General features: G+C 36.5%; 1 protein-coding gene across 8 annotated transcripts in view; it reads left to right on the forward strand.

Moving 5' to 3' along the window:
* MKLN1 (muskelin 1) overlaps positions 1–25,082 on the forward strand; it is a 392,319-nt gene that overhangs the window by 277,193 nt on the left and 90,044 nt on the right. For all 8 annotated transcript variants that reach the window (XM_005902205.2, XM_070369015.1, XM_070369017.1 and 5 more), the window contains 2 exons: positions 9,752–9,829; positions 12,952–13,017. In XM_005902205.2, the coding sequence (XP_005902267.2) occupies positions 9,752–9,829; positions 12,952–13,017 (144 nt within the window). The remainder of the gene's footprint in view (positions 1–9,751; positions 9,830–12,951; positions 13,018–25,082) is intronic.

Genomic DNA, 25,082 nt, shown 5'->3' on the forward strand with positions numbered 1-25,082 from the left:
TTTAGTTGCTCAGTCGTGTCCAACTCTGGGCAACCCTATGGATTGCAGCACCCCCGGCTTCCCTGTCCTTCACCATCTCCTGGAGCCTGCTCAAACTCATGTCCATTAAGTTGGTGATGACATCCAACCATCTCGTCCTTTGTCGTCCCCTTCTCCTCCCGCCTTCTGTCTTTACCAGCATCAGGATGTTTTCTAATGAGTGGGCTGTTTACATCAGGTGGCCAAAGTATTGGAGCTTCAGCTTCAACCTCAGTCTTTCCAATGAATATTCAGGGTTGATTTCCTTTATGATTGACTGATCTCCTTCCAGTCTAAGGGACTTCTAGAGTCTTCTCCAAACCATGGTTCAAAAGCATCAATTCTTCAGCACTCAGCCTTCTTTATGGTCCAGCTCTCACATCCATCCATGACTACTGGAAAAAACATAGCTTTGAATATACAGATCTTTGTTGACAAATTGATGTCTCTTCTTTTTAATACATAATAAATACTATATATGAATTAATTTTTTTAATTCTCATACCTACTTTCTAGGCAAGTATTGTTATTTCAATTTAATAGATGCTATTGATTAAGTAATTTGCCTAAAACAGTGTACTTAGTAAGTGGCAGAGCTAAATTTTAAGTCTGTTCACTTTACCACTGTGCTTTGCCATCCAAGTAAATATTTACTGGTTTAGTTTCCCCAGTATTTATTGTTGTAATGTAAATTTTTATAAGTCATGTATTTCTCTTATCAGAATTTGATCAAACTGCTGAAATGCATAGTTTTTTTAAAAAATCTGTTTTACCCATCCATTATTATTCTTGAACTATCAAAAACTTTTTTATGCTGTACTTATAAGTGAATTTTTAATCTTTTAAAAAAATTTCTGTGTTGGTAAAAAATCAGTTTGATAAAAGTTTAAACGTACGGCAAAACCAATACAATATTTTAAAATAATTAACCTCCAATTAAAATAAATAAATTTATATTTTAAAAAAAAGTTTGAATGTAGGCCCTACGACTGTATTCAGTACTTTTTGTTTTAACCTTGGATGAGGTTTGACCATAGTGTTTTCCTTTTGATTAAAATTTCCTTCCTAAGTGTTTTTTTTTTAAACCATGTCCTTTTAAAAAGAGTATTCATTCTTAGAGACAGAATCAGTTTGTGCCTGGTTGAGACTTTATGAAATGTGTTTATTATAGTCGTAATCATAGAGAAAAAATGGGATGATATTGGGCTGGGAGACTTTCAATAGTTTGAGAATTGTTAGCAACTAGATCTTAGTGTGATTTCTCCAAAGTCATATTTTCAGTTCTTTTGGATAGTTCATTCTTGGCAGACCCTTCTGATTTCCTGCTTTAGATTTTTGTCAAAAATAGACATATAAGAATATTAGCAACTGCCTGACTTGTTAAAATATGAAAATAATCTTTTAAGCTTAAGTAGTTCTTAGACATTTAAATGCTGTACTTTTTTTTTTGTTTTGGGGACTTTTAAAATAGTATAACAGTTGTTTTCATAGTTTTGTAGATGAGAATGTCATTGTTTCAGTAGAAAGCTCAGTTGTTTGTGTTCAATCATTTAGAATATATACAAGTAAATATACCAGACAAAAGGTTTATTAACTAAGCAAGACCTTTCTAGAATTAGAAATTTGGGAAACATGGGGAAATTATTTGGGCAGCAGAGGTGTAAACTTTTCATTTGTTATTAGATCTTGAAAGGAGTTCTTTAACATTACAACAAGGAACTGAAAGCAATATATTTTGAAAAAATCTTTATCCTGCCTTTTTGTTTTTTTCTATTTTTTAATGCGGGATCTTAGTTCCCTGAACAGGGATCAGATGTATGCCTCCCATAGTGGAAGAGTGATATCTTAATCACTGGACAGCCAGGAAGTCCCACTTTATCCTGCTTTAATAATGTTTGTAGCATTTTTATTGATCACCTCAAGTATTTCAAGCTTATGACTGTTTAATTTCAAAAATTTTAATATAGTCTATTAAAAAATAAAGTCTCGTTAGCATGTCTCCTATGGGTTTGAAATGACTGTTCACCAAGAAAACAGTATATTAAACTTTATATTACTGTTCTTCTTTTTGAGGACATGAAAGAAGATTCTTAAGCATGTTATTTCATTGAAAATAGCTACTAAATACAATTTGCTTCAGATCTGATCTGGACTATTTAATGATAACCCAGTTTCTCTGGCAGTAGGCAATAATATGTATTCTAATAAATGAGGGTAATCTTTAATTTATCATGTTTCTCTGCAAAATTTAACATTTTAAGTAATTTTAAAATTTTGAGTCATGAGATAGTTTAATATTAAAAAATGAAAGTACAAGAATTTAGAGTTGAGTGTGGAGAGGTATGAGAGAGCTGGAATTATGTTTCTAGCTTTTATGTCTTATGGTAAGCCATGATTTCTCCAAAAGAGGTGTTGTGGTTGAGTTTGGTTTGGTTTTAGTTTTAGTTTTTGGTAGAACAGTTAGCTTATCAACTAGCCACATTTGTCTTCTGAAACAACTTCCAACTGACATGAATAGTTCAGATAAGAAAGTGATCTGGAGTAGTGGCAAACCAGTGGTGCAGAGAGAAAATGAAACATAAGTAAACTTGAGCTTCAGTGTCCAATAGGTCTTTTATTTAAGAGTGAGATTACATTTTTTTCCTTTAAATTGTAATTAATGTGACATAATTGAACGATTCTAAAAGGCTAACAGAGTTTTGCCAAGAGAATGCACTGGTCATAGCAAACACTCTCGTCCAACAACACAAGAGAGGACTCTACACATGGACATCACCAGATGGTCAACACCGAAATCAGATTGATTATATTCTTTGCAGCCAAAGATGGAGAAGCTCTATACAGTCAGCAAAAACAAGACCGGGAGCTGACTGTGGCTCAGATCATGAACTCCTTATTGCCAAATTCAGACTTAAATTGAAGAAAGCAGGGAAAACCACTAGACCATTCAGGTATGACCTAAATCAAATCCCTTGTGATTATACAGTGGAAGTGAGAAATAGATTAAGGGCCTAGATCTGATAGATAGAGTGCCTGATGAACTGTGGACGGAAGTTCATGACATTGTACAGGAGACAGGGATCAAGACCATCCCCATGGAAAAGAAATGCAAAAAAGCAAAATGGCTGTCTGGGGAGGCCTTACAAATAGCTGAGAAAAGAAGAGAAATGAAAAGCAAAGGAGAAAAGGAAAGATATAAGCATCTGAATGCAGAGTTCCAAAGAATAGCAAGAAGAGATAAGAAAGCCTTCTACAGCGATCAGTGCAAAGAAATAGAGGAAAACAACAGAATGGGAAAGACTAGAGATCTCTTCAAGAAAATTAGAGATACCAAGGGAACATTTCATGCAAAGATGGGCTCGATAAAGGACAGAAATGGTATGGACCTAACAGAAGCAGAAGATATTAAGAAGAGGTGGCAAGAATACACAGAAGAACTGTACAAAAAAGATCTTCATGACCCAGATAATCACGATGGTGTGATCATTCACCTAGAGCCAGACATCCTGGAATGTGAAGTCACGTCGACCTTAGAAAGCATCACTATGAACAAAGCTAGTGGAGGTGATGGAATTCCAGTTGAGCTATTTCAAATCCTGAAAGATGATGCTGTGAAAGTGCTGCACTCAATATGCCAGCAAATTTGGAAAACTCAGCAGTGGCCAAAGGACTTGAAAAGGTCGGTTTTCATTCCAGTCCCAAAGAAAGGCAATGCCAAAGAATGCTCAAACTACCGCACAATTGCACTCATCTCACATGCTAGTAAAGTAATGCTCAAAATTCTCCAAGCCAGGCTTCAACAGTGTGTGAACTGTGAACTTCCAGATGTTCAAGCTGGTTTTAGAAAAGGCAGACGAACCAAAGATGAAATTGCCAATATCCGCTGGATCATGGGAAAAGCAAGAGAGTTCCAGAAAACCATCTATTTCTGCTTTATTGACTATGCCAAAGCCTTTGACTGCGTGGATCACAATAAACTGTGGAAAATTCTGAAAGAGACGGGAATACCAGACCACCTGACCTGCCTCTTGAGAAACCTATATGCGGGTCAGGAAGCAGCAGTTAGAACTGGACATGGAACAACAGACTGGTTCCAAATAGGAAAAAGAGTACGTCAAGGCTGTATATTGTCACCCTGCTTATTTAACTTCTGTACAGAGTACATCATGAGAAATGCTGGGCTGGAAGAAGCACAAGCTGGAATCAAGATTGCAGGGAGAAATATCAGTAACCTCAGATACACAGATGACACCACCCTTACGGCAGAAAGTGCAGAGCAACTAAAAAGCCTCTTGATGAAAGTGAAAGTGGAGAGTGAAAAAGTGGGCTTAAAGCTCAACATTCAGAAAACTAAGATCATGGCATCCGGTCCCATCACTTCATGGGAAATAGATGGGGAAACAGTTGAAACAGTGTCAGAGTTTTTTTGAGGGGATCTCCAAAATCACTGCAGATGGTGATTGCAGCCATGAAATTAAAAGACTCTTACTCCTTGGAAGGAAAGTTATGACCAACCTAGATAGCATATTCAAAAGCAGAGACATTACTTTGCCAACAAAGGTCCGTCTAGTCAAGGTTATGGTTTTTACAGTAGTCATGTATGGATGTGAGAGTTGGACTGTGAAGAAAGCTGAGCACTGAAGATTTGAAGCTTTTGAACTGTGGTGTTGGAGAAGACTCTTAAGGATCCCTTGGACTGCAAGGAGATCCAACCAATCCATTCTAGAGGAGATCAGTCCTGGGTGTTCTTTGGAGGGAATGATGCTAAAGCTGAAACTCCAGTACTTTGGCCACCTCATGCGAAGAGTTGACTCATTGGAAAAGACTCTGATGCTGGGAGGGATTGGGGGCAGGAGGAGAAGGGGATGACAGAGGATGAGATGGCTGGATGGCATCACCAACTCGATGGAGGTGAGTTTGAGTGAACTCCAGGAGTTGGTGATGGACAGGGAGGCCTGGCGTGCTGCAATTCATGGGGTCGCAAAGAGTCGGACACGACTGAGCAACTGAACTGAACTGAACTGATCCTTCTTTTATTAGAACATTTAGTATTGCAGTAGAATAATCTGGTGTGGTGAGTTTTGTTGCCCAGACTCTTGCTTTTTTTCAAGTGTTATTGAATAGGTATATTGTTATGTATTTTACTACAGTGTTTAATCTGATAGTGTAATATAAAAACTATTATTTGTGTTAGTTATATGTGTGTGTTTATTTTTAGTTACATGCTCTCTATAAAGAGTTGAAAATACTTTAGACTTTGGAATTGGACTTTTTACCTTTTTGTTTAGATTCTTTGGGCTTACTAATTTCTCTGAACCTGATTTTCTAAACTTTGCAATAATTAGTAATAACCATTGTATAGATTTATTTTCAGAGAAGGCAATGGCACCCCACTCTAGTACTCTTGCCTGGAAAATCCCATGGACGGAGGAGCCTGGTAGGCTGCAGTCCATGGGGTCGCTAAGAGTTGGACACGACTGAGTGACTTCACTTTCACGCATTGGAGAAGGAAATGGCAACCCACTCCAGTGTTCTTGCCTGGAGAATCCCAGGGACGGGGGAGCCTGGTGGGCTGCCGTCTATGGGGTTGCACAGAGTTGGACATGACTGAAGTGACGCAGCAGATTTATTTTAAAGAGTAAATGAGTTAACCTTTCTGGTGTCTTGCACACAGTAAGTATGCAATAAACGTCAACTCTTCTTTGGTAAGATCTTTTTAAAGAGTTGCTTCCAGGTTTGATAATTCTATATTGAAGTAACTTCAAGTTTTCTGATAGTCTCTAAGAATGAATAAGAGATACTAAGGAGAACTGTGTGACCTTTAGACTACTGAAGAGAAAAGGGATTTATTTCAGATAAAGGAAGCAAATTAAACAGTTCCCCAAACAATGTTTTTTTAAATATTTGCTTGACTGCTTTGCAAGATGGCGTGACTTGTCAGGGAGCCATCATGTACTAGAAATTGACTTCATTGGAAGTAGGAGTTTTATGAACAGTTTGTTGAAATGTAAGGAACTTAGTAACAATAAGATGACTCAAAGGAAATGTCAGCCATGTGGCTAGGAAAGTCCCTCCACCTCTTGCTCTTTTTTCCATTCTAAGCATTTATTATATACTGAGCATCTCTAATGTTATACTGTTAACTGTCATTATTCAAAAGAAGGTTAACTGTATCTAGAGTAAAATCATCATCATGTCTAATTTTAAGTTTGGAGTACTTAATATTTAAATTTTGGAAATAAGTTCATCTGCATGCCTGAATATAAATCCTTTGTGCATACTTAGGTCTCTTTGTCCTTGTTAAAACAAGCTGATGTCAATGTACAAAGCACTGCTTGTAGAAACTGAATATGTCTAGTGAGCCTTGAAGAAGAGACATTTCAGGGGTAAGGAAAGTAAATGTGAAAATGGTTTATATTGGTAATACAGTATGTTGCAAAATTCTCCCCAAGTTTTGAGAAAAAATCCACGTATCTAGTTGTTTTGTGGCTTTTCTTCTGATAGTAATCGTGCTCAATGCAAAAAAAAAAAAAAAGGCAGGGGGGAAACAAATAAATACAAAGGCAAAAACCAAAATCAAAATTATCCTACTCCTGCCAATCAAAGAACGCCACTTTTACGTTTTTGATGTACGTCACTGTGTGTTTTTCTGTGTGTGTGTGGTATTTACAAATTGATTTTACAAAAATTACGTAAGAATTGTTTTGGGAATTGCTTTTTTTATTTTGAAAAATTCCTGACAATATTCTCATAAGACAGTTGTGTTTGATAGAAGAGAAATTGTGAAGCCCTTGCTGGATAAAGTATTTGTAAGCTTTTCAGGTTAGTTAAGAGTGAGAATAGAAGAATTGGTTGAAGAAACAGAATTTTACCTCCAGTGTTCAGAATGACTTTAAAGATCAGGAAGTCCTTCATCTGATTATAACCGTTCCTATGATCACTACCTTAGGAGCTCTTAGAAGAATTTCCCCCAGTGGATTGTGATTTCTTTTTCAGAATAGTCACAGAAGACTTTTAGGAGAAAGAGGAGATGGAGACTTTTCTAAGGTGAAGATAAGGTGGAATCAGCCAGACACACACAGTTGGAGTAAATAAATGTATTGGTTCTAACAGTGATGAATCCTAGAATGGCAGAATTTGGAAGGAACCTCAGGCTCTGTCCAACTCTTAAACATCAGTTTTACAGATGAGGAACTTCCTTGACTTATCAAAAGTCCTGTAACAAATTACTGTTGGAGACTTAAGTAATATGACAATTGCGTGCTATGTCGCTTCAGTCTTGTGTGACACTTTGCAGCCCTGTGGACTGTAGCTTGCCAGTCTCCTCTGTCCATGGGATTCTCCAGGCAGGAATACTAGAGTGGGTTGCTATGCCCTCCTTCAGGGGTCTTCCCGACCCAGGGATCGAACCTGCATCTCTTATGTCGCCTGTGTTGGCTTGGGCTTCATTGGTGGCTCAGATGGTAAAGAATCTGCCTGCAATGCAGGAGACCTGGGTTCGATCCCTCGGTGGGGAAGATCCCCTGGATAAGGGAACAGCAACCCATTCCAGTATTCATACCTGGAGAATTCCATGGACAGAGGAGCCTGGTGGACTACAGCCCATGGGGTCACAAAGAGTTGGACATGACTGAGTGACTAACACACACAAAAATAGAAAATTTATTACTTTTCTAATTGTCTCTATTGTTGCTTTGTGTTTTTCTGCCGTTTTCTTATCTCCCTCAGTTTTCTCTTTATCTCTGTATAGTTCCATCTTTTACTTATTCCTCTCTCTCCTCTTCAGTTAGCCATTATGTAGAATATTTTAAAATCATTATTCATCTTAAATAATTTTATCTTGCCCTGTTTATGGTTTGCAAGACAAACCGTAAACAGGATCATTTAACTTTTATGTGCCTTTCACAAAATGAACTAAACTGTACTGTTTTATTCCTGAATTTGTAATTATTATATTTATTATCATCTTATCATTATTGTTAGTAGGAGCACCACAACATTTTGTCTGGAATACAAAAGATTTCCCACTTTTGTAATAGGAAAATACTATTGGCCAGAATAGACTGGATGGGGCAAGAATTGTCATGAAAACCTATGGGAGTAGATAATATTGATAGAAACACTCAATAAAACATGCTGGAAATCTATTTGTTCCCCTTACTTTAACATTTAAAATATAAATGCTAATTTATGAGTGCTTATTTAAGAAGGAGAGAGCTTACTTTTTGCAGTAATTTTTTAAAGTCCACAAGCAAAGAAAAAGAAACTAGTTGAGTTTATGAGATAGAGCTTTTCTTCTCAAAGCCCTGTGAAAGGACTTGAAAGCTGAAGGGTGTGGTAGCAATTGAGCTTCATAATTGCCCAGAAAAGAAAGAGATTAGGGAGGTTCTGTAAATTACACAGTTTTTGGCAAGTATACAAGTCAGAAAGAACAGACAGTTTTCTTTATAAGTTCTTTGCAAAAGTATTTGCTTTCAGTGGCTAAATGAAGCAAAAGGAAATCCTTTATTCAGATTGAAATCAGAGTCAAATGACAGAATTTACAGGAAAGGTAACTCTGTAAATTATAATCTGAGCTCATGTAAAAGAAAACCCTAGTTTGAAAAGTAAGGGAATGTTGTTTTATCATATAACAAGTCCAGAGGTAAGGTAGATTTCATGGTTAGTGGATTCAGTGATGGAGTTTCTCTCTCTCTCTCTGTCCTGTCATCATTACAGAGTTGATTTCATTCTTGAATGTAGCAGTTATGTACATTTGCATGTTGATATAAAGATTTCCAGGGGGACAAAAGTAGATTTTTCCTTCCTTCTCTGTATATTCATTTAAAAGTAAGAAAATATTTCCCTAAAGCAACCCACCCCCCCCCCACCCTCCAGGAGATCCTCATGATTCAGTAGCCAGGGATTGCTTTCATACCATTCTTAAGCTAATCTTTGTTGAATGGCACAGGATTAGGACTTGATAATAATTTGGAGTAGAATGGATGTATGTGGGGAGTTCAGTCTCCATCATAGTACCTAGTGTAGACCATCATAGTACCAAGTATAACTAGCTACTATACTGTAACAACTCCTGTTAAGAATGAGATTTAGAATTTATTAAAGGAAGAAAGTAAAGCATAGTGAAACATGAGTCCCCGCCCAACTACTTAAGAGCTCTGTTATTTGGATTAAATTCATTCATTACTCTTGAGTACGCATTTCCACATTTATAAAATGAAGATGATAATGCGTAATTCATAAAGTTGATTTTAGAATTAAATCAGATAAGATAGCACAGTTTCTAATGTTTAGTATTCAATAAATATACTATTACAGTTACTGGTTCTTTTATCTCTATACAATTTTATACTTAAACTGTAAAAGTGGTATTTTCACTTTAAAGGACTAGTTTTGTTTTTTCCCGAAGATACAAGAGCCTAGTCCAAAGTTGCTGGATCTCCCATTTCCTTTTCTAGATTTTGGGATAATAGTACAAAAATGGGGAGAACTTAGTAAGTTTAGTATGAGCTGCCACTGAAAAAATTTGTGTACATGGTCGTGTCAACTTATATTTTGCTATTTATATTTGAGGTAGCATAAAAGCTAAAGTGACATTTTATAAAAATGTGCTGTTGTTTTAGTGTCATATTAGTGATTTTCTTTAATGTAGGCTTCCACATTTTGGTCTTTTTTGCTATAATAAAAAGTGTAAGCTATTGAGATGTAATTCTTTCTCTTTTAATACTTGCAGATGGCTTGTTCAATCAGTATATCAGTCAGCAGGAATATAAGCCACGATGGAGTCAGATCATTCCCAAAAGCACCAAAGGTGAGTCTGACCTTCTAGGTTGTGGGTGCTTTGCTTTAATGTTCCAGTTCATTTGTGCTCAAGTTTCACTGTACCCTACTAATGAAAATCAGGTGCTTAAAAACAGACAAAGGCTCCTCAGCAAGGTGGCAGAGGTATTTTATTACCTTAAGTTTTTCTCTTAAATCTTTTCGTTTTATGGCTATAACAGAAGGTTGGGAATTATTTACACAGAATAGCAGCACAAACTGCTTTTATATAGCGACTCTGTAAAATTATAGGTTATGGTATTATAATGCCAAACGTGTGTCCCTAGAAAACCTTAAATTCTGCAAAATTGCTCACTAAAGCTCATAGGACTTATGTGAGAGGTAGAAATGGGACATACCATTCTAAATCTGTGGAACTTAATAGCCAGATACTAATAAAAACTAGTGTTCAGTTCAGTTCAGTCGCTCATTCGTGTCCGACTCTTTGCGACCCCATGAATCACAGCACGCCAGGCCTCCCTGTCCATCACCAACTCCTGGAGTTCACTCAAACTCACGTCCATCGAGTTGGTGATGCCATCCAGCCATCTCATCCTCTGTCGTCCCCTTTTCCTCCTGCCCCCAATCCCTCCCAGCATCAGAGTCTTTTCCAATGAGTCAACTCTTCGCATGAGGTGGCCAAAGTACTGGAGTTTCAGCTTTAGCATCATTCCTTCCAAAGAACACCCAGGACTGATCTCCTTCAGAATGGACTGGTTGGACCTCCTTGCAGTCCAAGGGACTCTCAAGAGTCTTCTCCAACACCACAGTTCAAAAGCATCAATTCTTAGGTGCTCAGCCTTCTTCACAGTCCAACTCTCACATCCATACATGACTACTGGAAAAACCATAACCTTGACTAGACGGACCTTTGTTGGCAAAGTAATGTCTCTGCTTTTTAAAAACTAGTGTAGTAATTCTAATAAGAATAAATGCTAGTATGTAAAGAGTCTGATGTGACTGAACAACAACAGTTAAATATAGGCGTTTATATTAAGCATCCCAGTGATTTTGGAGCTTTAAACCTTGCGTCACACACTCTTTCTTTGAGCTATAGGCACTAGAGGACATTTGATGCTAATGAAGACTATTTTTATCAAAGCTTAAAATCTGATCTTGGGTGTGATATTCTTCATTGACCTGTTTTTTCATATGGGAGAGGTTTTTGTCACTCCTTCATTGGCACTCACTGCTTTGTCAGATGGTTAACATAATGGAAAGTGTAGCAGTTCTTGAATGCAACTACTTATGGTAAAGGAAGGCAGTTCTGTGGATGTTCAGCTTTCTTCCTCTGGTCTTCATACATTGTCACAGCCTTCGTTTTATTTCTGAGAAAGCTTTCCCAGATAGTGTTAAACATCAATATACTGGAGAAAATTGCTTATGAACCTCCATAAGTTCTGAGTTACATTGGCATCATTTTCCTGTTTTATCAGTCACAAGGTAATTTTCTTCAACGATGAAGAAGCATGTTTCTTCAAACATGCTACCACGTGTTTGCTACATGTGGTAGCAAACAAACAGATTGCAGCTGTATATCTGAAAGCTAATGGATTAAATATATAAAATGCAAGCATACTGACAATAAATTTATTTTAGTGTTAATCTGTTCTTGAAAGTGGTAATACTGACTTTACTGATTGGAGAGAAGAAGGAAGAAAAGGGCAAAACTTCTACAGTAATGAGCTGCAGAATCTAAACCTGTCTTAAAAAGGAGAGAGAATTTGCAGGAAACTTCTGATTGATTAGTGCTTGAATATAGCTTCAGTTTTGCATCTTATGTATAATATATTAGAACTGACATTTCAGTCTTTTTCATAGTATCCCGGTGAAATCAGTAGAAACTTGGATGGTCCCTATCTTACATAGGAGAAGGCTGGTTCAGGGAAAGTTATTAGCTAACGTAATACATTTCAATTAATGGGAGAGTTGCAAAGAAAAATTCAGGTTTTTCAAGTTTACATCAAGTAAGGCATTAGAATCTTGTAGCTGTTGAACCATGGAAATGAAAGTTTATCTTCATTTATGTAGGATCTGATATAAAGTAAGATTAAAGTTGAATAATAGTTTTTTCCTACTGAAGTTTAAAATTTTCACTCATTGTATTTATTTATTTGGCTGCATCAGGTCCTAGTTGTGTCTCGCAGATCTTTGTTGTGGAATGAGGGATCTTTCGTTGCAGCGCTCGGTTTCTCTGTAGTTTGTGCCCCGTCTTACTTGCCCTGCAGCATGTCGGATCTTTTCCCAACCAGGGTTCGAACCCACGTCCCCTGCATTGGAAGGCGAATTCTTAACCACTGGATCAGCAGGGAAGTCCCTTCACTGATTATATTTAAACCTGCCTATTAAGCTCTGTGATGTGTAAATAAGAGTCAAAAGAAAGCAAATCTTACGTTTTGTCACACAGTGCTACTCAAAGTAGTGGATTATGTGGAAACTGATTTCTGAAATATTGGAAAACAAAATATATACAGTGAGGAAATTATCATTAATGTAAAACTTGATAGCATCATAGTTATCAGTAGCTAGTTTAATGAACTTTAAAACTGCTCATTAGGGACTTCCCTGGTGGTCCAGTGGCTAGGACTACATGTTCCCAATGTAGGGGTCCTGAGTTTGAACCCTGATCGGGGAACTAGAACCCCACATGCTGCAACTAAGACCCAGTGCAGCCAAATAAATAAGAATAATTTTTAAAAAATAATAAAAATAAAACTGCTCATTTTACTAATAAACCATGCCTAGAGTTATAAGACCTGCAGTCTAGTTCTGTAATTGTTTCCCACCTTCACTTTGTCACTCCACTAGTTTAGAGATTTTATGTTTTTGTTGGAATATCCTATGTCTTTGCTGCTTAATGGCATTGGTTCTAAATAAGTTGAAAGTAGCTTCCAGTACATTAAGAGCCTGAAAGCCAGCAATTAGAAAAAAAGAGCAAAATAATTATTATAAATTTAGTTATAAGTAATATTATTTCTTCTATGAGTCCTCTTATTCTTAATATTGAAGGAATAAGTGTGTGCTATTTTCAGTACTCATTACAGACTTATGAATGAAGTTACTCTGGATATGTAGTTGTTACTTCTTTTAAAAAATATATTGTTTCTACTTCAGGTGATGGAGAAGATAACCGGCCAGGAATGAGGGGAGGTCATCAGATGGTTATTGATGTCCAGACAGGTAAGGACTACTTCGAATGGAAAGCAGATTTTTTTAAAAATGATACATGATTAAATATCAGATACTCATGAATATATATACTTCTTTCCATTCCTTGCAGAGGTTACATGTTATTGGCCATAACCAGGTATCAAAGAAAATAGGCATTAGCTTCAGATATAACCAAAACCAGGCAATGGCACATCAGCCTGGGGAGGCTGCTGCACAGATGAAATTAGAAAACCTAGAAGAAATGTATTGTGCAGACCTTTATGTGTGTGTGTGTATAGTTTTATATGTGCTTGATTTCACAGTTAGCTGGAATATTTCTTGATTTTTAGTGCATTTATATATATTATTTTATTTTTAACTTTACAATATTTTAATGCCATAGTATGGGAATTGTAGTAAAAGAGAAATTAAGGTATATTTTTAAAGGGAGAGGATATAAAATTAGGTAGCCTAATGTTGGTAGATCCATTAATTGCTAAACACTGTCCCCAGGTGTATAAATAATTTATTTTAGTTAATCTTTCTTGCCTTTTTAATTTTCTGTAACTTGATAATACAAATTTTCCCTAGGTTTCTAAAGCTTAGAACAGCTTAAATACTGTTATATTTAGAGGTTAATGCTAAAATTATAATTGGCTTCAAATTACCATCCTGAGAAGCAAATAATACCAAGAATTCTGTATAATTTTATTTTATTTAGTTTTTAAAAAAACTTTGCCACATAAAATGCCAATATTCACCCAAATAATATTTTACTTGTAATAGAAACTCTGTTTTATTAGTATTGTGTTATGCTGACAGTAGTTCTCCAGGAATAGTCTTTTTGATTCATAATTTTAAAAAATTATTGCAGTGCAGATAATAATGATCTAGGCATTAACATTATCACACATGTTTTATAAGTAAAAGGAGAAATTATAATATTTTATTTAAAATCCACTGCTAAATTTGTAGAATAACTTGTGAGTTTGCTTAGTATTATTAGGGTCTCTTTGGAAAAGGTTCATTTGAGGCATAGGAATTTGCTTTCCTAGTCTTAGCTTCTCTTCCCAAACCCCTTCCTTCCCACAGAAATAGGTTTGACTCAGCTGTAGTCTTAAGCATCTTTTTTTTCTACCTGAGAGTTCAATAAATAATGCATATGCTTATTTCTCAGAGAACCAGATCTATATATGTTGATTTTTTTTAATCCAAAAAAGTTAAATTTATATGAAAAAAGAGGTAAAATTTTGTATTTAGATTGTCTACAGTAGCTTTTCTCCTCTTTTGAACATACAGTGGAATTTATAATGCCGTTCCTTTTTTTTCTTAGTCACGATGAAAATATTATTAGGTCCTCCTTTAAAAATTGCTAAGAAAATACTAAAAAAGAGTGTTTGTTTGGAAAGCTACTTTTATTTCCTAGATAAAATGCTATTTTTCTTAAATATGAAAATAATGTGGTTTACTTTAACATTTAAAGTTTTCCTTAATCAAGGAGCAGAAGGAATTTTCATAGTGCTTTCTGTGTTGCTTATTATGGAATGTGGCCTATATAAAATAGGTTAAAGTACATGTGTAACAAAAGAGAAAGATTTTCTTTTTTTGTAACCCATGATATTTGAGAATGGAAAATGAGAATATTCAAATAATAGGCAGATGTCCTAAGAACTTGGTATAAGCAGAGACATTTAAAATTAAAATCTGACTTTTCGGGTCAGAGATCCTTGAAGTAAAATACTTACAACATATAGTGATAAAGATCCACATTTTTTTGGTAATATCTTGGTTTTATGAATTAAGAGGAGGATTTCAGCAGACTCTTGTTAGTCATAAGATCCTTATTCCTACACTCCCTTTAAAAAAATTCTTCAAGGAAAGGAAAAGAGTTGTTTCAGTATTTACTTCATTTGCTTTAGAAACTATAAGAAAACAATGACTTAAAGTAAGTCATTGTAAATAAGTAAGAATGACTTACAGGCATGGGATATATTCCAGATGGAATCTTTAAAGGATTAATTTGTCATAGCTTCTGAGGATTTATTATAGATTAACAAAGATCTACAATGAAAAATTGACCAGTATCCATACTACTGTTTGAGGACTGGTTTATAGAAGTGTAATAAAAGTACTTTGTGAATATATTTTTGAGCAAATATTTCTACCATAGGAAATTTAAAGATTTATCTATCATTATGTCTGTATGTGGATGTGTGTGTTCACTCAGTCGTGTCCAACTCTTGCTTCCCCATGGATTTGTAGTCCACCAGGCTTCTCTATCCACTGTGCCAAATAGAGGGATTTTAATTTAGAGCCATTTTGTATCTGTTTCAGTGATTTTTTTTTTTTTCCCCCCTAGACTTCCTAAATGCTGGGTCAGGCTTTATTTAGGCCCATGCCGCTTCCCAGGTGGCTCAGTTGTAAAGAATCTGCCTGCCAATGCAGGAGACACAAGAGAGATGCAGGTTTGATCCCTGGGTCAGGAAGATCCCTTGGAGGAGGACATGGCAGCCTACTTCACAGTATTCTCACCTGGAGAATTCCATGGACAGAGGAACCTGGTGGACTGTAGTCCATGGGATTGTGAAGAGTTGACACGACTGAGCATGCCCACATGCATGTGATAATAAAATGAGATTTTGAGCCTTTAAAAGAGGAGCCAAAAACTTAAAGTCTGATAAACTAAATAATCATGATAGTCAAGTAACAAAAAGTTGTCCATAACTCACGTGAGCTTGATGGTCAGTGTTATCATTGCTGCTTATAGTGTGGAAATAATACTAACTAAGTGAATGGTGAAATTCAAGGAGTTTAACCACATTCCAATAATCCTTTGTGTGAGTGATAGGGATGGTGTGTAAAACTTATTGGTGAGGAATTCTTCCTTTTGAGATACACACATACACACACATATATATATACACATATACACATGCATACATAGTAGGAGTCAGACATGACTGAGCGACTTCACTTTCACTTTTCACTTTCATGCATTGGAGAAGGAAATGGCAACCCACTGCAGTGTTCTTGCCTGGAGAATCCCAGGGATGGGGTAGCCTGGTGGGCTGCCATCTGTGGGGTCGCACAGAGTCGGACACGACTGAAGTGACTTAGCAGCAGCACACATATATGCATACATACATATACATATATATACACACATACTTACAAATGCTAACATTGACTAGCACTGAACAACTTAGAATTCTTTTAATGTTACCTTCAGTACCAGTGACCTATTCCTTTACATATTTTTGTTGATAACAAGTTGTCATTTTTTTAATAGTGTAATTTAGGGCTTCCCTGGTGGCTCAGGTGGTTAAGAATCTGCCTGCCAGCACAGGAGACCCAGGTTCAATCCCTGGGTCAGGAAGATATCCTGGATAAGGAAATGGCAACCCACTCCAGTATTCTTGCCTGGAGGATTCCATGTACAGAGGAACCTGGCAGACTACAGTCCATGGGGTCGCAAAGAGTCGGACACCACTGAGCGACTGACACACACACACACACACACACACCACACACCACACACACAGACCTGGCAGACTACAGTCCCTGGGGTTGCAAAGAGTCGTACACCACTGAGCAACTGATATGCACGCACGCACGCACGCACCACTGAGCGACTGATATGCACATGCACACACATATAAACTAGTGATGCAGTTAGGATTGGAATCCAGATTGAGGTAGAGGAGGAATGCAGCTTCTGAGGATTCAGGTGTCTAGAAACAGAGATAAAAGTAAGGCAAGATGCCTAGGACTCAACCAAGTCAGAAAAACCTTTGTACTTTCATAAGATTCTAGAATTGTGGTTTAGGTTAAGTTTAAACATGTGTTTGCTTATGAGGTAGGTAATCCAGGAATCTGCTATATCAAGAGAAAACAAAAGGAATTTTTAAAATCCCATTCAAAAGTCTAGTAACTTCTATGCCCTGGCATTCTCAATCTTTTGTTTCAGCTAAGCCTTGCTGTCTATAGTCCTTTTTATTGCCATGCTCTATTCTTTTGGTATTTCTTTGTTTTCTTAGATGAGGCTTCATAAGTGGGCTCTAAGGAGGCCCATGATACTCTTGAAATGGTATGTAATATTTTTGTCTGAGTTTGTGGAGCTTTCTGGGAAGATTCATTACCTATTTATTTTTTAAAGGATTAAAATACCTCATAAGTTTTGACATTCCACAGTAAGTAAATACTGCTGGTATTCATATAAAATTTCAAATGAAATTTCTTGCTCTGTGTAAGTGGTATTCATATTGAAATAATAGTGTTTACAAAGTAAACTCTTGCCAACCTTTCCTCTACTCTTGTTTTTTTTTTCCAGATTATATGCTGCTTGGTATAAGGTGGTGGGTGAAGAAGAGAGTATAGGGAATAAAGTCAGAGAGGTGGTGATGGGAGATTGTGTTGTTTTTTTGTAAGAACTTTAACCTTTATTCATAGTGAGAGATTAATGAGAAATATTGTTGGGCTTTGAGAAATGTTACTGTTAATACTTGACTTTGCATTTTAACAAAACAAATTAGATGATGGGCAGAAGTAGTGAGACCTTTTAGGAAGCAGTTCTTACCAGAGAAGTAATGTTAGCATTGGAATTTACTAGAGTGGTGATCATAGTGATGAGAATTAATCAAATTTTGGGTGTATTTTGAAGATGTCACATACAGCTGACAGGATTTACTGACAGTCTGGATATGAGTGAGTGAAAGGAGTAAAGGATAACTCAAGGTTTTGATCTGATTAATTGGGAAAATAGTATAGCCTTTCCCTAAGATGGGTGGAAAAAGAGGATTAAATATGGTCCATTGTTCAGCAGGTTGATTTCAGACAGGTTAAGTTTGAGATTCCAGTTACAAATCCTAGTTCAGTTCAGTTCAGTTCAGTCTCTCAGTCGTGTCCGACTCTTTGCAACCCCATGAATCGCAGCACGCCACGCCTCCCTGTCCATCACCAATTCCTGGAGTTCACTCAGACTCACATCCATCAAGTCAGTGATGCCATCCAGCCATCTCATCCTCTGTCGTCCCTTTCTCCTCCTGCCCCCAATCCCTCCCAGCATCAGAGTCTTTTCCAGTGAGTCAATTCTTCACATGAGGTGGCCAAAGTACTGGAGTTTCAGCTTTAGCATCATTCCTTCCAAAGAAATCCCAGGGCTGATCTCCTTCAGAATGGACTGGTTGGATCTCCTTGCAGTCCAAGGGACTCTCAAGAGTCTTCTCCAACACCACAGTTCAGAAGCATCAGTTCTTCGGCTCTCAGCTTTCTTCACAGTCCAACTCTCGCATCCATACGTGACCACAGGAAAAACCATAGCCTTGACTAGACGGACCTTTGTTGGCAAAGTAATGTCTCTGCTTTTGAATATGCTATCTAGGTTGGTCATAACTTTCCTTCCAAGGAGTAAGTGTCTTTTAATTTCATGGCTGCAGTCACCATCTGCAGTGATTTTGGAGCCCAAAAAAATAAAGTCTGACACTGTTTTCCACTGTTTCCCCATCTATTTCCCATGAAGTGATGGGACCAGATGCCATGATCTTCGTTTTCTGAATGTTGAGCTTTAAGCCCACTTTTTCACTCTCCACTTTCACTTTCATCAAGAGGCTTTTTAGTTCCTCTTCACTTTCTGCCATAAGGGTGGTGTCATCTACAAATCCTAGTAGATATTTCTGATAAGTGGTTAGATATATTATTTTGTGTTTCAGAAGACAGGTCCAGGCTGAATAATCATTTCCTTTTTTGTGTTTGCATAGAACTTTGTTCATCCTATTATTTTTACTATAGTGATTTCCACATTGTTTTAGAATTGCTTGGGTAGGTGTTATGTGTCCCATTGCTCTCTCCTTTCTATCTCCCATCCCCAGTAGTCTTATTGTGGCCGAGGAGGGGAGAGAGAGGAATCTTGCATTATTTATTTTTGTGGCCCCAGAGCCTGGTATGGAGTATGTACTAAATATTTGTTGAATTGAATCAAAATTTTGAAATCCATTTTCCTTTGAATGGAAAGAAAGATATTTATTTAGAAACTACATTCTTACATTGCTTTAAACCTTGGTGAGTAGATCATGTCATGATGCCGTTTGTTTAATATGCTAATATTTTTGAGGTGAATTTACGTTATTGATTTTATTCTAATATATTTAAAATTTCTGATGATTGTTCTGTATATAGACTATATTATCTTACAGCTGTAGTTTACTACCTTGGGATCTAGGTAGAAAAATAAAATGTTTTATAGACTTTGTGTTTTTTTAGGGTAACATTTGGTGCTTTCTGGATTTAATTTGAGTGTAAGAGAATCTGGGATATCTTTGGGATTTTTTTCTCTACAAATTCTTCTATTTCTATTAGAAAATTAAAAGCATAATTTACCAAGGTGGTTTCATATACTTTATTTCATTATGTATTCTTATAACTGCTACCATTAGGTTGATTTTAATCATCTTCTAAGATGCATTTATTGTTAAGTCTTAGAAAGAACCTTTTCTAGTACAATCTTATTGATATAACAATCAGATGTAGTGGTTGGAGGTTGAGTTTGTGGGAGGGAAGTGTGTATGTGTATTTGTTAAACATATCTGGATTTCAATCCTGATTTTTTTTTTCCCACTGACTTTTTGTTTGATCTTGAAGGAGTTATGATGATGATTAAAATAGGAATAATTGATTTGTGGGAGTTAAATAAAATAATTTATAATATAAATACATACTATTTATATGCAACATTAACATACAAATACATACTTATTAGTTCTTCTGAGAGAATTTGATGTAAATTTAGAGGTCTTTTTTTTTTTTATGTAATCTCACAGTGGAAATATTTTTAAGCAGATTAAAAATTTTTGAAAAGCAATTTAAAGCAAGCAGTTTTGAAGGGAAAAAAAATATCTCACCCGTAATTCCACATTCTAACCAGTATTATTTCAGTATATTTGTTTCATCTTTTGTATATATTGCCCTTACTAATGTTTTAGAAAGTAAGGGAAACTATAAGTATACTTTCATATTTTTAGAAAAAAATACTGAAAATCATTTTAAGAACTTTCTCGTAAGAATTAGGTAGGTTGTGACTTTCCTCAAGTAGAATTTGAAGAAACCAGAAGTTCTGTCTTTATAAAGTTGGTGCCTACGTAATGAAGTATGGAGAAGTCCAGTCCTTATTTTAAATACGCATTTTGAAGATTTCCTGAACAGGGCTCTTAATCTGTTGAAATTATGTGTAATATTTGGTTTGCATATTCATTTTTCTGAAAGAGAATCCATGAATTCAGATCATCAAAGAGTTAAGAACATTTTCACTAGACTAAAACGTTTTCTTCAAACCTGAGGAGTAATATTTATTGAATACCTACAATATGTAGAGGTTGGGATTAGAACTTTAATATGTTCATTTATTTTATTTACTACTGGAAAGGTAGATAATCCTCATTATACAGAATAGGTGATGTTGTGTCCAGAGCTGTGGAGCTGGGATTTGAACCTAGGTCTGTAGGACTGTCTGGCTCCAAAGCCTGTGTTTATGTTGCTGTTACCTTGGTGATTCTTAGATTCTTATGCTGAAGATACAATGAAAATCTCCAGTATAATAGCAGAAAAGAGAAAACACAGTAGATGTGAGCTAAATCCTGAGACCTTAGCAAGTATTAAATATATAAATAGTAATAAAGTATATAACTTCACTTATAAAATACCATAAAGTGAAATTGAAAAGGATAGTTAATTCCTTTACATTCTTATTAAAAGCTATTGCAGATATAAAGAGTAAGGAACAACAGCTTTCTTAATAATTGCTAACATTTATTGAGTGATTGCAGTGTGCCAGGTATTTAACTAGACTAAAACTTCATAGAGCTTATTTCAGCTTCTTTGAAGTGACTTGTATTTCGGAGCAATTATTGATTCCCCGTGTTTCATGTATCTTGTTTTCTTAAATATTAAAAATGTAATAGTCCTTAAATTTTCTTTTCCTTTTTCAGTCTGTAGATCTTTTTTTTTTTTTTTTTTCAATTTTGCTACAGCTCTAAGAATTTAAAAGTACATGGAGGCACAAATTTTACTCTAATTTTCAAAGTTTTCTTCTAAGTGAATTCTGTTGTTATTACTAGAGAAGGAATGTTGTATTTTGTCCTACTTGGAAGAGCATGTCAATTTTATTGATCATAATTCCTACACCTGGCAGTTTTCCACTTACATTCTTCAACTCTGAGTTGTGTTTCAAGTCTGAATAAAATAAGGCGAATAGAAAGACAGAAAAGACATGTCTGTTTTGCTTCAGAGTGGAAGTCTGTCCAGATGAAAACTTCATTGCACCAGGCAATTCTTTGTTCAACTCTCATTGAATTTTAAGAACGTACATTACCAGCCTTTTTCTGACTTAAGCAGAATAGGTGATAAGATTTAGGCAAAACCCCAGTATTTGATATCTTTTAAAGAGTTAAAGAAGTTGCTGGAAAGAGCCTTCTATGGAAATCTGAACCTGACTGTTCTATATACTGTATATGTAAAGTTCTTCTTTTTTTTTTTTTTTAAATTCTACATAATGATTTTCCTTGATATTCTTTAAAGAAACCATTGAAGAAAGTAGGTAAACATGGGCTTTAGTTTTTAAATACAAATACATTCATATGGCTGTATTTCTATAACTACATGTGATGGTATATTTCTATAACTACATGTGACACAAATCTGTTTCTTTCATATGGTTATCAGAAAGGAATTCTAAAATATAGCCCTAGTATAAAGTATATTGTCATAGGCAGAAAATACAACCTTTTAGCATGGAAATTGCACTATGTTGAAATAACCCAAAAGATCAGTCTGTAGTTTTGTAATCATAGCTTTACGTAAGAAATATAGCTCTTTTTAAAGAGAGACAGATGAATCCAGTTGATAATCTGCTGGGTCTTGAGCGTTCAAGAGAATGGCTGAAGAAAGTAAGGTTAAAGAGCACATAAAGTATCTTTTTCCCTTCTAATTTATTCCTCCCTTCAAAAATTCTCATGTCAATCTAAGGTCTTAGCTACATTTTCAGAGGGATTAAACTCATAAACTAAATGTCCTGACAGAGTTCATTTAACCTTGGATATAAGTTTGTGTTTCTTAAAAGCTTTTTAAAAAATTTCACTTGTTTTTCTATTGTATTACACTAGAAATTAAGCTAACCTCTTTTACAAGGCTACTAACCCTCCTCTTCCCTCTTCTTTTTGAGACTTGAATTAAAAAAAATTTTTTTTTAATTTTGTTTTGGGGTATAGCCAATTAACAAACAGTGTTATGATAGTTTCAGGTGAACGCTGAAGGAACTCAGCTGTACATATACATGTATCCATTCTCCCCAAACTCCTCTCCCATCCAGCCTGTCACATAGCATTGAGCAAAGTTCCTCTGCTATACAGTAGGTCCTTGTTGGTTATCCATTTTAAATACAGCTGCATGACATTAGATTTTTATCTGAAATTGGGCCCATGGTATGTCAGTCCTTAGTATATGCATTCTGTACTATTTCAAAGTGGAAAAATTGATTTAATTACGAATAGTAGTGTGCCATCTTGTGGAGGATTATGCAATTAGCATAGTCTAAGAATCAGAGGAGGATAGATACTGAAGTTGGGCTTGTAAAATAAAAAGCTTGCTTCTTTGTGCAAAATGGTGTGAAGACACTGATGTGACAACATTTCTACCTTATTTGTAGTGTATGTGAGATGTATAGGTTAGTACTTTTGGTAGTGAGTAGTTGTAGGGTTTATCTAGTACTGATATCGAAAAAGACCTGTGCCAAAGAATATGGCTGCATTTTAACTTTTGTGGCTGAAGTAATGACTGATTGGTGATTGATCCATTTAGTCTCTGAGAATGAAATTGGCTTGATATCTTTAACATTGGCTATTGTTGATCACTTTATTCCCAATCTGCTTCTTGGCTCATCCTTTTTAGTAAGTCCATATGCTGCAGGTTCAGATCTGACCATGTCACATCTTTGCATAAGATCTTCTGTGGATCTATACTGTGTGTAGTTGTTGTTTAGTCGCTCAGTTGTGTTCTACTCTTTTGTGACCCCATGGACTGTAGCCCACCAGGCTCCTCTGTCCATGGGATTTCTCAGGCAACAGTACTGGAGTGGGTTGCCATTTCTTTCTCCAGGGAGTTTTCTTGACTCAGGAATTGAACCCCCAAACCCACATCTCCTGCATTGACCAGAGGATTCTTTACCTCTGACCTACACGGGAAGTTCATACTGTCTGGAGTCAAGTTCAAAACATTTATGTTGCCGTTTATCCCATTTCATGATCTGTCTGCTGCCTGTCTTTATAACTTAACTATATTCCACTACCTTTTTTGTTCTTTTAAAATGAACAGTGTGTTTATTCATCACACAGTTTTCACCATGGTACGTGCATTATTGAATTCTCGTGATAACTTTATGAGATAGGTATTCTGTCTAATAGAATTTTAGAGCTGAGGAAACCAGTGGTTAAGGAATGTGGTGTTGGTTCCACAGCCATGGTGGTAGAGCTGCGATATCATTCAAGGTCTGCCTGGCTTTAGATTCTGTGTCTTTTAAAACACTTTTTGTGTGTTTTTTCTGTTTCTATACCTTTATTTTACTTTGTACCCTACTTGAAAAAGTCCTCTTCTCTTTCTTTCACTCTGTCAACAAAGCCACCTTTTGATGCATAGGTCAGATACCACTTGTCACCATGAAATCTTCCTGGGTCCCTTTCCTTTTGTGAACTCTCATGGTGATCTTTTACCTTTCTTATGGCACTTAGTCTATGTTGCATTGTGGTGATTTATGTACTTGTTTTATGTTGGTGGTGTTAAGTTGCTAAGTTGCATATGACTCTTTGTGACCCCATGGACTACTACTCCTCTGTCCTCCACTGTCTCCTGGAGTTTGCTCAAATTCATGTTCTTTGAGTTGGTGATGCAATCTAACCATCTCATCCCCTACTACTACTAAGTCGCTTCAGTCGTGTCCGACTCTGTGCCGACCCCACAGACGGCAGCCCACCAGGCTCCGCTGTCCCTGGGATTCTCCAGGCAAGAACACTGGAGTGGGTTGCCATTTCCTTCTCCAATGCATGAAAGTGAAAGTGAAGTCGCTCAGTCGTGTCCAACTCTTCGCGACCCCACGGACTGCAGCCTACCAGGCTCCTCCGTCCATGGGATTTATCAGGCAAGAGTACTAGAGTGGGGTGCCATTGCCTTCTCCAATCTCATCCTCTACCACCTCCTTTTCCTTTTGCTTTTAATCTTTTCTAGCATCAGGGTCTTTTCCACTGAGTCGGCTCTTCCTAATGGGTGGCCAAAGTATGGGAGCGTCAACATTTTATATTCTTCACTAGATTGTAAGCTCCTTGAGGGTAGAGACGATGTCATCTTTGTTTGTTTTTTTTTCTCTAAAGCGTCTTGCCAATTCGGGTTAGTACTGAGAAAATATTGACTGAACATTCCCATGCGTCTGGGAGAAATAGTCTCTGTAGCCTATGCTCCTTTAAGAAAAGACAATAGAGAAAGGGCTGCTGCTTGAGGAGGATTTACTACCCTATGCATGTATATGAATTATTTAAAAATGTCTTTTTTAATTGGAGGATAATTGCTTTACAATGTATTAGTTTCTACTGTACAGCATTGTGAATCAGCTGTACGTATACATATATCCCTTCCCTGACATGAGTTAGAGCAAAGTCCCGGAGACAGTGAAGGACAGGGAAGGCTGGTGTACTGCAGTCCATGGGGTTGCAAAGAGCTGGACACAACTTAGCAACTGAATAACAACAACATTCCCTCCCTCTTGAGCCTCCCTATCATCCCTCCATCTTACCCCTTGAAGTCATCCCAGAGCCCTGAGCTGAGCTCCCTGTGCTGTATGTAGCAGCTTCCCACTGGCTCTTTTATACTTGGTGGTGTATATGTTCTAGTGCTACTCTTTCAGTTGGTCCCACCTTTTCCTTCTCTTACTGTGTCTGCAAGTCCATTCTCTACATCTGCGTCTCTATCCTGCCCTGCAGATAGGTTCATCAGTTACATTTTTCTAGATTCCATATATGTGCATTAATATACGATATTTGTTTTTCTCTTTCTGACTTATG

Source organism: Bos mutus, chromosome 4 (genome assembly GCF_027580195.1).
Source record: "Bos mutus isolate GX-2022 chromosome 4, NWIPB_WYAK_1.1, whole genome shotgun sequence".
Lineage (NCBI taxonomy): Eukaryota > Metazoa > Chordata > Mammalia > Artiodactyla > Bovidae > Bos > Bos mutus.